The sequence below is a fragment of the Molothrus ater genome, chromosome 10 (genome assembly GCF_012460135.2).
Source record: "Molothrus ater isolate BHLD 08-10-18 breed brown headed cowbird chromosome 10, BPBGC_Mater_1.1, whole genome shotgun sequence".
Taxonomy (NCBI): Eukaryota; Metazoa; Chordata; class Aves; order Passeriformes; family Icteridae; genus Molothrus; species Molothrus ater.
Window position 1 is genome coordinate 24,235,911 of NC_050487.2, and position 11,340 is coordinate 24,247,250.

The 11,340-nt window shown below is 51.5% G+C and overlaps 1 protein-coding gene and 1 long non-coding RNA gene across 2 annotated transcripts; one reads left to right on the forward strand and one right to left on the reverse strand.

The window, feature by feature from the left end:
- Positions 1 to 1,453: 1,453 nt before the first annotated feature.
- LOC118689896 (ovocalyxin-32-like) lies at positions 1,454 to 9,169 on the forward strand. Its single transcript, XM_036388359.2, has 6 exons — positions 1,454 to 1,696; positions 5,584 to 5,646; positions 6,435 to 6,609; positions 7,244 to 7,380; positions 8,004 to 8,066; positions 8,601 to 9,169. The coding sequence occupies exons 1-6, from the start codon at positions 1,469 to 1,471 to the stop codon at positions 8,757 to 8,759; spliced, it is 825 nt and encodes a 274-aa protein (XP_036244252.1). The 5' UTR covers positions 1,454 to 1,468; the 3' UTR covers positions 8,760 to 9,169.
- Positions 9,170 to 10,246: 1,077 nt separating this feature from the next.
- LOC118690220 (uncharacterized) lies at positions 10,247 to 11,169 on the reverse strand. The gene is made up of 2 exons (XR_004980748.1): positions 10,887 to 11,169; positions 10,247 to 10,781 (listed from the first exon to the last, which is right to left on the reverse strand). It is a non-coding gene; the product is annotated as an uncharacterized LOC118690220 (long non-coding RNA).
- Positions 11,170 to 11,340: the final 171 nt, after the last annotated feature.

The following is an 11,340-nucleotide window of genomic DNA, read 5'->3' on the forward strand; positions in this document are numbered from 1 at the left end:
ATACTAAACTTCAGTGAAAAAGCATTCCAGTAATAAAAAGAGACTTTAAGCTCCACAGGAGACAGTTTGAGTTCTTAAGCAGAGTTTGGATTTAGTTTTGATTTACTTCTCTGAGGTCCCAGCCCAGAAACCTGCCCCGATACTCATGCAGAGCACAAAAATAGATTCCCAGCTGCACATACAAACCCCACTCTGCTGGGATGGTAATAGAGCAGGTCATTAAAAAGCAGCTTTTTTAACACAGGAAGTGCTGCAGCCTTTTACATTTTACCGCATTCAGTCTCTCCAAAGGAGATGCTTCCAGGAGGAGCAAGGCAACAAGCCCACTTGTGTCCCAAACATCATTTTAAGGGAATCTGGCTGCTCTCTCTGTTGATTTTCTTCATGTTACCAAGACATGACTATACTGGTTCCAAACACTTCACTAAGTGAGATTTATCCCAGAGATGGATGCTTCTTGTGCATTGTATTTGGAATATTTCAGCTGTGTCCCAGGCAAAGCGTGCCATGGTCTGAGCAAGGCTCTGGACTTTTGGAAGACGTTGAGTTGTGGTAATGCTGAGAAGTAGCTAAGTGTGTTTTTCCAACCATTACCTGTGTGTGCTCTGATCTGTGTCAGGATTGCACATCTGGCTCGAGCTGCAGGCTCCCTTCAGACAAATCCTGTGACCCTCAGTGCCCCTGGCTCCTCTCAGAACCCCTGGTCCTGCTCCAGTTCCAGCAGGGACTGGAATCCTTTCAGGTCCCCCCTGGCTCCCAGCCCTCCTTGAGCACCCTGAGTCCCCCTTCACCTCCTCTCAGAACCCCTGATTCCCCCTGAGTCCCCCTGGCTTCCCTTAGGACCCCTCAAATCCCTCTGACCCCCCAGAACCCCTGGTCCCCCTCAAGCTCCTCTGGCTCCCCTAAACCCCTGGTCCCCCTGGCTGCCCCCCAAGTCCTCAGTCCTCCTCAAATCCTCCTGGTTCCTCACAGAATCCCTGGTCCCCATCAAGTGCCCCAGGCTCCCCTCCGTACTGACACCCCTCAAATTCCCCTGGCTCCTCTAGGAAGCCTCAGACCCCCTCAAACCCCCCCTGGCTCTCCTCAGCACCTGACACCCCTCAAATTCACCCGGCTCCCCTCAGAAACCTCAGACACCCTCAAACCCTCCCTGGCTCCCCTCAATATCCCGGTCCCTCTCCTCAAACCCCCCTGGCTCCCCTCAATATCCCGGTCCCTCTCCTCAAGCCCCCCTGCATCTTCAACCTCCGTATCCCCAGAACGCTCCCCGGCTCCCCTCAGCCCCCCGCTCCCCCCAGCCCGCGGGGCTCCGGGGTGGGAGGGCTGAGGGAAGGGGAGTCGCCACCGGGCCGGGCCCTCCGGCGGGCGCTGGCAGCGGGCGGAGGGCGGGCGGGAGCAGCGGGCCGGGCCCCGCTATTAGTACGGGAGCGGGGCCGAGCCTGCCCCAGTGCCCGCCGCTGCCCGCACCATGCCGGGGCTCCGCGCCCTGCCGGGGCTCCGCGCCTCACCGCCCGCCCTGCTGCTGCTGCTCCTCGCGCTCGCCTTGCCCCGGGGCAGCCTCGCCGTGCAGCAGCTGGAGCCCGGCAGCCGCTCGGCCGCGGCGGCGGCGCGGGTGGCCCTGCAGTACCGCAACTTCCAGGCGGGATCCCTCGGCGGGCTCAGGGCGCTCGGGCAGGTCCGCAAGGCTACGCTGAAGGTAAGCGGGGAGCCGGCGGGGTGTAAAGGGGCGCTGGGAAAGTGCAATTAACAGTAATTATTACATTAGTACTGGTGTATGTAACTGAGATTAGCGCGTTCCCACGGCACGGCACCAGGCGCCTTCCCGCGTCCCTCAGGAGCCGCTGCCCCATCCTCGGGGACAGCCGGGTCCCCGCGGGGACCGCTGTCCATCTCCCCTTCCTCAGGGACTCCTGGCTGTCCTCAGGGACCGCTGTCCATCTGTTCCTTCCTCAGGGACCCCTGGCTGTCCTCAGGGACCGCTGTCCATCTGTTCCTTCCTCAGGGACCCCTGGCTGTCCTCAGGGACCGCTGTCCCCTCTCCCTTTCCCTCAGGGACACCTGGCTCTCCTCAGGGACTGCTGTCCCACAGCCTCGTCCCTCGTGGGACCCCGGCTCTCCTCAGGAGCTGCTGTCCCGCAGTCCCTCCCTCATACCACGAGCTTCATCTAAAGACAATGCAGTTCCCACCAGAAAATACACTGTAATTTTTCAAAAATCACGTGGAATTGAGGTGGCAGAACGGGACAGGAGTCCCAGAGAGGAGCAGCTACGGGGACAGAGCCTTCCTGTCATGGGGAGCTTACCGGGGATGCTCAAGGTGGTACTGGGGTGCAGCCCTTCTCCTCCTCCAGGTCTGGGGGATTTTTACAGCTTATTCAGTTTCTGGAAGTACAGGATCAGGCGAAAACTTCTGGGGAATGTTTGTCCCGGGCTGTAGATCCTGGAAGGAATGCATCACCTTCCTGGAGAGCCGAGGGATGGGATTTAAATCCAGCCCTGTGCTCCTGCTGCTGGGCAGCTCCTGAGAGCAAGGGCTGCTTGTTCTGGGTTCCCAGAAAAATAAATTCTGGATCCTGGATTCTGCTGGGCAGCTCCTGAGAGCAAGGGCTGCTTGTTCTGGGTTCCCAGTGTGAGGTGCCAAAGGCAGCACTGGATTCCACTGGATCCTTTCCAGGATCTGAAGATCTTCCACCACTTGTCCTGTGTAGCTCCTAAAACTGAGTAAGAAGGTGTAGTGTTAAATCTCCCCTTTCAAAAAAGATATTCCAAACCAAGCAGGAATATCTGGGATGCATGAATTAATGCAGCCCTTGTGTTGTAGAGATTATTGGGTGCTGAGCATGGAAGTGCTCCTGGGATATGGAAGTTTTCCTGTGAAATTGCTACAAACACCTATGACAGGAATTCTCTGTTATTTTATACTCTCCAAAAGGATACATGCTCCTTCTGTATTTCCTGGGCACTTTGCATATGTCTACATGTAAATATTTCCTTATATAAACACATGTGCCTGGCTGAAGAATAAGTGAATATTTGTGGGGAGGGAAAGGGGTTTTTCCACCCCCTATCAGCCACCTGTCTCCTCATACAGGAAGGAAAATAACTGGCTCATTATGGAGAAGAAATTGCTCCTTATTTCCTCAGTGCTGGGTGCTGTAGGAGCTCCCTGGAACCACTCTCTGCAGTTTATTTCCTCCCCCATTTTTTTTTGGTTTTTTTTGCATACTCTGTGAAAACAAGAGGAGAAATGCACGAAAAGTGGGCACTTCCTTCTTTCCTGTCCTCCCCTGGAAAAAAATGAAAAGCATTTCCTGCAAGGAATTGGCTGTATTATGTGAAGGCAAGGGGCAAAAATATTGGGATTTGGGTATTTTTTAGGTTTGTCTGGTTTTTAATTATTTTTGAAAGTGGGCTAATTTCCTATTGGTTACTCTATTACTGGATCTCATAAAATCAGGATAATTTTTAGTGGAATTTAATAATGAGCACTGTAATTTAATACTAACTTTATTAGCCCATGAGCTGGTGAAACTGGTAATTGGAAACAGGACTGGGAACTCCCTTAGATGGGAAAGATCTTCCAAGTTCAGGTAAAATGAGACCTCCTTTCCTGGCAACAAAATGCCAAACCTGGAATAATCCTTACCTTGCTGGTGGATGCAGATGGTTTTTGTTGTCCCTTAGTTTTTCTTGACTGAGGATCTTCTAGGAAACAGCAGCTCCTGGAGTTGTTGTTTAAAACAGACTTTTGATAATGAAGCATTAGTTTGTGCCAGATGAAGATGCCAGAATTTAAAGGGAAGCTTTTGGGAGCAGTGCCCTGTCCCAATCTGAAATCCTAATTCAGGAGTAGGGAGGTGAGGAGGAAAGGCAAAGGTGACCTCATGCAACATTTGCTTATACTGGACTAGAAAATCCAGTTTTCAAACCCCCAGGTGGACATTTGACAGCCTCAGCTGGACACAGCAGCAACACCACAGCTCTGCTCCCTGGTACCAGCAATGAATTAGAAATGTTCCACCAGTGTCCAGCAGTCAGAGCCCACGCTGGCTGGGAAAGGCAGAGCCCACGGCAGGGGCAGCTCTGACTCCTTTTCCCAGCTCAGTGATCCAGGCAAAAACTGATCCCAGGGGAAAATCCTGTGGGGAAACAGAGGGGGACAGAAGGAAGTGCAAACTGATTGCAAACTGATTGCAAACTGATTCCTCGGGACCTGCAGTGAAGCTGCTCTGAAATTGCTGTTTTGGCCTTCCCAGGACTAAAGATCTGTCAGGAAAGTTGCAGTAATTTGGAGCCCAGATGTAAAAGAATCCCGTGACCCAGATATTGAGTGGAAAAATGAATTACTCACTTGTTTTCTTCTCTTTTGGACACTTTTATCTTTGGCCGCTTCCCTGGGGGTTGCCAGACACCCCTGAGCTCTGCTCAGCCCACACTCTGGCATTGGGTAACAGCATTTGGGGATGGGAGTGGGGGAAAATGGTGGAAATAAAAGTTTTCCTTCGGGACTGCAAACACTTCTGTACAATTATTTTGTACCCAATGGAGTTTCTCCCCTCTCCCTGGCGAGCTCAGGAAGCCTCAGGTGTTCACACCAGACTCAATATTTGTTCTAGCTGTGTAGCATCATTTGAAAGCTGTCTAGGCAGCAGTAGTAGGGTGGTAGTAGCTACTAGCAGTACTGTGGGGGAGTTGTTGCAAATCAGGAGGGAATCCCTGCTTCAAAACCCCCAGAAACAGAGAATTCTGTGCTCTTTTAGAAAGGTCCTGCTGACTAGTGCAGCGTCTCTCACCCGCAGGACTGATGGTACACAGGAGCAATCCTGGGTCACTGTAAAAATCCCCAGATTTCACCAGGTTAGGGGTGTTACAAACCATAGCAATAACACCTCTTGGGTGGCTTTACAGCAGTCAGAACCTTGGACTTAAATGTGGTTATTGCACGAGGTGAGACCCTTCCAGACCTAATTCCACTGCAATCACTCCTTCTTTGGTGACCCTGCATTTCACAAAGTCCCTTTCACTACTCTGCCCAGGTCCCACTGTGACTTCCAGGACAGTGCTTGAGGCCATACACAAAAAGGGCAGAAGGGGAGAAGGAGGATGCAGAGAAGAAATTATCAGAAAGTCTGAGCTCATCCTCTCTGTTTCCTGCACCTCCTTCATGGTGAGATTTGGCTTCACACTGGACTTGCCTCATCCTAAAGCTCCAGGAGGAGATTTTAATAAAACAGAGAGACTGAAGCAATGGTTTACCTGCATTTCCCAGCTCTCTGCAGGTACCACAGGCAGGTGCTGAGCTGAGGATCTGCTGTGGGTATGAAACTCCACTCACCTGGTACCATTGGACATTTCCTGGGAAAAGTGCTGGGAACAGGGAGGCTCAGGGTCAGATAAATAACACACAAAGGTTTGCTTTGGGTCCTGCCAACAGCTAGAATTGGACTTCAACACCAAGAAGGACTAAAAATCAGTGATGCTGCACTCCAAACCAGGGAATTTCAGAAGGACCTTCCCTCCTCAGAGCTCCTTGCAGCACATAAGGTTTTAATTCCACTGCTGGCCCCATCTTCTCTCTTCCAGAACATCCCAGAGTCTGGCCACAAGTATTACCTGCAGTTCAGCACTGAGGACTACAGGACTGGGGTGAGTTCCTGCTCTTCCTCCTCAGCCTGGGCATCAAATCCACCCCAGCAGCTCCAAAACAGGGCCATGTGTGTCCCAAATGGATCTGCCACCATGGAAAGGCCTTGCTGCTCCTCCCTGCCTGTCTTTGCCCCAGGGCTCACCTGAGTGATCACCAGGCCTCAATCCCAAAGGGAATTCTTGCTCAAGTCATTGAGGCAACCAAAGGCCTGAGTGGAACTGTGCAGTGGCCCAAGCTGGGTGACAGTGTGACAGTGTGGGCCCTGTTCCCCTTCTGTGCTCCCCATTCCCCCTCTCAGGTCCTCATTTTCCTGCTGTCCACACCCCAGAATGGGAATCAGGAGTTGACAGCTCCATGGTCTTTCCAATTCCACCCCCTCCATTCACTCTGCCCCAGCTGTCAGCAGCATTTTACTGCTCTCTTCCTTCACACACACTTTGTGGAATTCAAATGATTTTCAGAACTTACTGTGAAGCCTTAGATTATTTTTGTTTCAAGGCTGGCACAATGAAAGTCCCTGTTATCAATTAATGTTGTTTTTTGAGCTCTCACAAACATATTTCCAGGATGACTTAGAGCGTTGTCATGTCCTGAAAGCAGGACAAGCATTAATTAAAACCTTCTGTTAAATCCCTTTAGCCTTGTGGTTTTAACCTCGTTCCTGGAAAAAAGACAAATAAAATCCTCCTTGACACTTTCCTAATCCCTGAACAGCTTCATACAAAGAGTGAGTTGCTGGTAGATAAAATCTTGATTAAAAGAACACTTTTAAACTCTCCCTTGACAGGAAGAAGCTGGGAACTGCCTGGCTACAGTGCTCTTCCCAAAGAAAAAGTCTCGTCCTGTTGTCAGCATCAAGTGCTCCCCCACCAAAGACCAGAAGGAAATCCAGGAGGAGGACAACACATTTTACCAAAGGATCAGGCACCAAAGCAAGCCAATAACTGCAAACAACATTCCAGGTATATTCCTCCCAATATTCACCTGTATTTCACTTTATCTCAAAGGGCATGAAGGACAGCAGCATTTGAAAAGGAGACACATTGCTGACAGCAGCACCCCCAGCCCCTCCTGCTGTCAGAGCACTCCCACCTGCCCAGGGGTTTTTGGGAGAACAGAGCCCCTCTGGATTTACCACTGGCACTCAGCCCCATCCTGTGAGGGTGGTTTGGGTTTAAAAGCAGCTCCACACCATTTCCAAGTCCAATCAATGCAGATTGTCCTCCAGGAATAACAAGTGCCCAAACCCACACACCTCCCCAGCTGTGGTTGGAAACTCACTGAGGATGACCAACACAATTTTCCATCCTGGAAAAATCCCATCTTTTCTCCCAGCTGGGTAAGGACTCCCATTACTGTGCATTTTTGGGTTTCTCACCTCATCATGGGGATCCCTCTCTTGGCAGTGTCAGCTGTGCCACACTTCATACTCCCCTGGGACTGCAGGTTCAGCATCATCCCCCTCCCTGTGACACATCAGAGGGAGGAGCCCCATGCAGGAATGCTGCTGTGCCAGGCAAAACTGCTCTGAGGTTCATCATTCTTCTGCTGCCCAGCCAGAATTAATATTATTTTCTCTTTCTCCTTGCCTTGCAGACAGCTATGGCAACATTGAGCCTGCCCTGGAGCCAGTGTGGGCTCTGGCTGTGGCTGGCAGCAGCTCCATCATGTGGGAAAAGTCCACGGAGACCTTGGGATACTTCCTGGCCCAAGTGAAGTCTGTGAAGCAGTGGGTGAGTGGGGCAGGGGGGCCTGGGGGCAGCACAGAGCCCCCTCTGAGGGCGTTTCCCCAGATCCCAGGGCCTGCTCCTCACCAGCAGCTCCACCTCTGCACGAGCACTTCCCCAGGTTTTGCTGGGAAAATTGTCCTGACTGGATCTGCAGGGGAGGCTCTGCAGGGGCTGCAGTCCCTGAGCCTCTGCCCCCTGCTCACACCCATTCTGGGCAGCAGCTCCAAGGCTGCAGCACATCCAGAGCACTTCCAGAGCCCTCAGCCAGCTGGGATCCACGGGCAGCACCCGGCTTTGGCTCCTCAGCTATTCAGCATCTCTATGGAGGAAGGTTCATGCAATTCTCAGATGTAATTGAGGGTTAAATTCAATTAATTAGCACCTGGTTTCAGTGCAGACAGGCTGCAGAGCCACACAGCTCTTGGTGTCCTCAAACATTCCATGCAGGAAGGGCTCCTAATTCCATCTTTCCACAATCAAAACCCATCTGACTGCAGCCAGCAACCACAGCCACGGGGCCCTGCTCACCTCCTTCCCCGAGCTCCAGTAAATCACAGCAGACATTGGATTTTAACAATATTAAGCTGTGTTCCTAATAATTCTTCCCTTTTTCTACACCTGCCCAGATCAGGAAAGACGATTTTATTGAGTTTGACTACACGGTGCTCCTGCATGAAATGCCAACCCAGGTAAGGAAGTGCACGTGAACAGCCCCTCCTGCAGCAGGGGCTGAGGTGCACCAGGATGGGGCTGAGGTGCGCCGGGATGGGGCTGAGGAGCTGCCCCGGGATGGGGCTGAGGAGCTGCACCGGGATGGGGCTGAGGAGCTGCACCGGGATGGGGCTGAGGAGCTGCCTCGGGATGGGGCTGAGGAGCTGCACCGGGATGGGGCTGAGGAGCTGCACCGGGATGGGGCTGAGCTGCCCCGGGATGGGGCTGAGCTGGGCCAGGATGGGGCTGAGCTGCCCCGGGATGGGGCTGAGCTGGGCCGGGATGGGGCTGAGCTGCCCCGGGATGGGGCTGAGGAGCTGCACCGGGATGGGGCTGAGCTGCCCCGGGATGGGGCTGAGCTGGGCAAGGATGGGGCTGAGCTGCCCCGGGATGGGGCTGAGCTGGGCCAGGATGGGGCTGAGCTGGGCCAGGATGGGGCTGAGGAGCTGCCCCGGGATGGGGCTGAGGAGCTGCCCCGGGATGATCAGATCTGTGTTTAAATCCCTCTCCAGGAAATCATTTCCTGCCACATGCGCCTGACGTGGCTCCCCGGGCAGCCCCTGAAGGTGAAACATTTCTGTGCTCCCGAGGGCCACGGGGCAGAGCAGGGATCTGGGGCAGAGTCTGGATCAGCTGCTGGGCCTTCAGCTGAAAAGGGAGCCAGTTTTTAAGTGAAATCCTCACTTTTGTGGATATGGATGCAGTCAGCAAATCCGTGTGCTGACAGACCTGGAGCTGGGATGGTCCTTCCGTGCAAGGCAGTGACTGGGAGTGGTTTCACTGATTGTTCTGTGCCAAAATCCACTCCTGTCACTTCTTCAACGGCGAGATTCAAGTTCTGCAGCTCTGCCTGAACCCTCTGCTACTCCATATATACACAGATGAACATACAGCAGTTGATTTGATGTCACTAATTAACTGTTACTTAACAGTTTGTAAACAAAATTAATATATTTGGATACAAATCATGAGCAAAGTGTTAGTCTGTCACTGAGAGATTTGCCTACTAATCTTTTGCCATGTTTTGGGCTAGAATCATGCTGATTTTTAACTCACATCTCCAATAAACCAAATGCCATCACTCAGGGTCGAGGCTGGGTTTTCTTTCTGCTGCTGTTGGAGCCCAAATTTCCACCTTCTCTGTCAGCTCCAATCAAAGCAGACCTGCAGAGCCAGGAGGCTCCTTGGGGATTCATCCCCATGCTGGGGACAGCTCCTGTGACATTCCTGCCATGTCCTGTCCCACCACAAAGTCACAGCTTTGTTTGGGCCACTGAATTCTCCAGCTGGGCTCCCAGCAGCTCCATCAGTGTCCCACCTCTGCTCACTGCAATGTCCCAAACTGTCCCAAAGTCACCCTTTTCCCCCACCAGCCAGGTTTGTGGCGGGATAAATGAAATCCTTCCCAAGAACACCACGTTCCTGAGGAACAGAGGCTCTGGGGTGGCTGTTCTGTCATACTTGGGGTGGTTTTCACAATCCTGGAGCTGTAATTGGGAACAGTTCAAGGATTTCACACAACAGCTTGCCCTGGATGTTTTCAGGTGGGTGATGTCAGCTTCCCAGATTCCAGCATTTTACACAACTAAGTCTGATTTCCTGACTGAAGCTTTTCCCCTCAGCCCCCAATAAACTCAGGGAAGCAGCATTCCACACCCTCCTGGTGTTTTCTTTCCTGCTGGGAGAAAACATTTTTCATCATCAGAAGTGTGAAATCAGGAAGTAAAATTCCAAAATTCCTTAAAGAAGCTGGTGATTAAATTTTTTTTTTTTAATTAAGTCAAGAAAATAGGATGGATTTGGCACTTTGGGGCTCTGCTTTTGTCTCCTTACCTTGTTTTGGCCTCTGCTCTGCAGGGCTGGAATAGAGCACCAGGCACTTCCCAGGCACCAGGCTGGTGGAACTGGCTGCTCACAAATTCACAGCAGTTCAGGAACTCCACAGGAACTCCTGGATAAGTAGCAAAGCTGTGGAATTCTAAGGCAAAATCTCCCCCAGCTGCTTTTAGGCCAAGGTTTCAGCCTAAAACCTCAAATCATACAGCGAAGTTCTGGTTTGTTTCTTTCCTGGGTTTGTGGAGAACCAGCACGTCTGGCAGAACTCATCAGCCAGGAATTCACATCACAACTGGTCTAAACAAAATACAGACCCCATAAATAGAAATATAAATCACATCAATAGAAACAAACCTCAGAAACACAAATATAAACCTCAGAAACACAAATACAAACATCAGAAACACAAATATAAACCTCAGAGACACAAATAAAATCATACCCACCCTGTTTCCTGTCCTGTGTTGACACTGCTTTTATCAGACATCTCCAAATTTTGGGGAAAGTGCTATATTTGCTTGTTTTAGAAAACTTCCAAATGTCTAAGAACCTGCAGGGCTTTTCTGGGAATGAATTCCAGCTGAGCATTCCCAAAACCAAAGCCGTGATGTGCGGGAATTGGGGATTTGTCCCAAGGCAGCACCACACGGACGCCCCGCGTCTCGCCTGGGGCCCATCAGCAGCTCCAGGCCCTGGCAAATCCTTTCCCAAGGTTTCCATAAATCATTTTCCAGCCCTTCCAGAGGAGAAGCAGCCTGGCTGCTCCACTTGTTTCTGTCTGGGAAGCAGCAACACCAGTGCTGTGCCAGGAATGTCGCTGGGTTTGAACTGGAACTTCACTCCCTGTTTACTGGAATCTGCAAAAACACTTCAGCTGAGCAGGGCAGGAAGGAGGGAAGAAAACTCAACGTGGACATTCTGGGAATAATTACAAATACAGAATTATGGGAATATCTTCTCACCTAACACCTTTGAGTCAGCAAAGTCAAGTGATTCCTGAGCTGAACATCAGCTGCAACTCGGCCTCTGGATTGCGAGATTCTGGGAAAAGGGATCTTTGGTTTGGATTTCTAACCAAGAGCCAAAAGCCAAGCCCATACACGAATCCACACCCCAAACCCATTAAATCCACAGCTCCAAGCCCATTAAATCCACACCCCAAACCCATTAAATCCACAGCTCCAAGCCACACAGTCCTTCCATCTTGTTCCCAGCTCTGGGAAGAGGCAGCTCCTCCCAACATCCTTGGCAACTCAGCTCCATCCTTGTGCACCAGTGAAAGTGGATTTGGTGACAAGCACTGACTGATGGCTTTGCCCAGTGGCTTGAGACTTTGGAGGATCTTGTGCCATTTCCAAAGGATTGGGAGGGGAAAATTCCATCTGCTCCCTGGAGGGAAGTGGAGCACCATGTTCT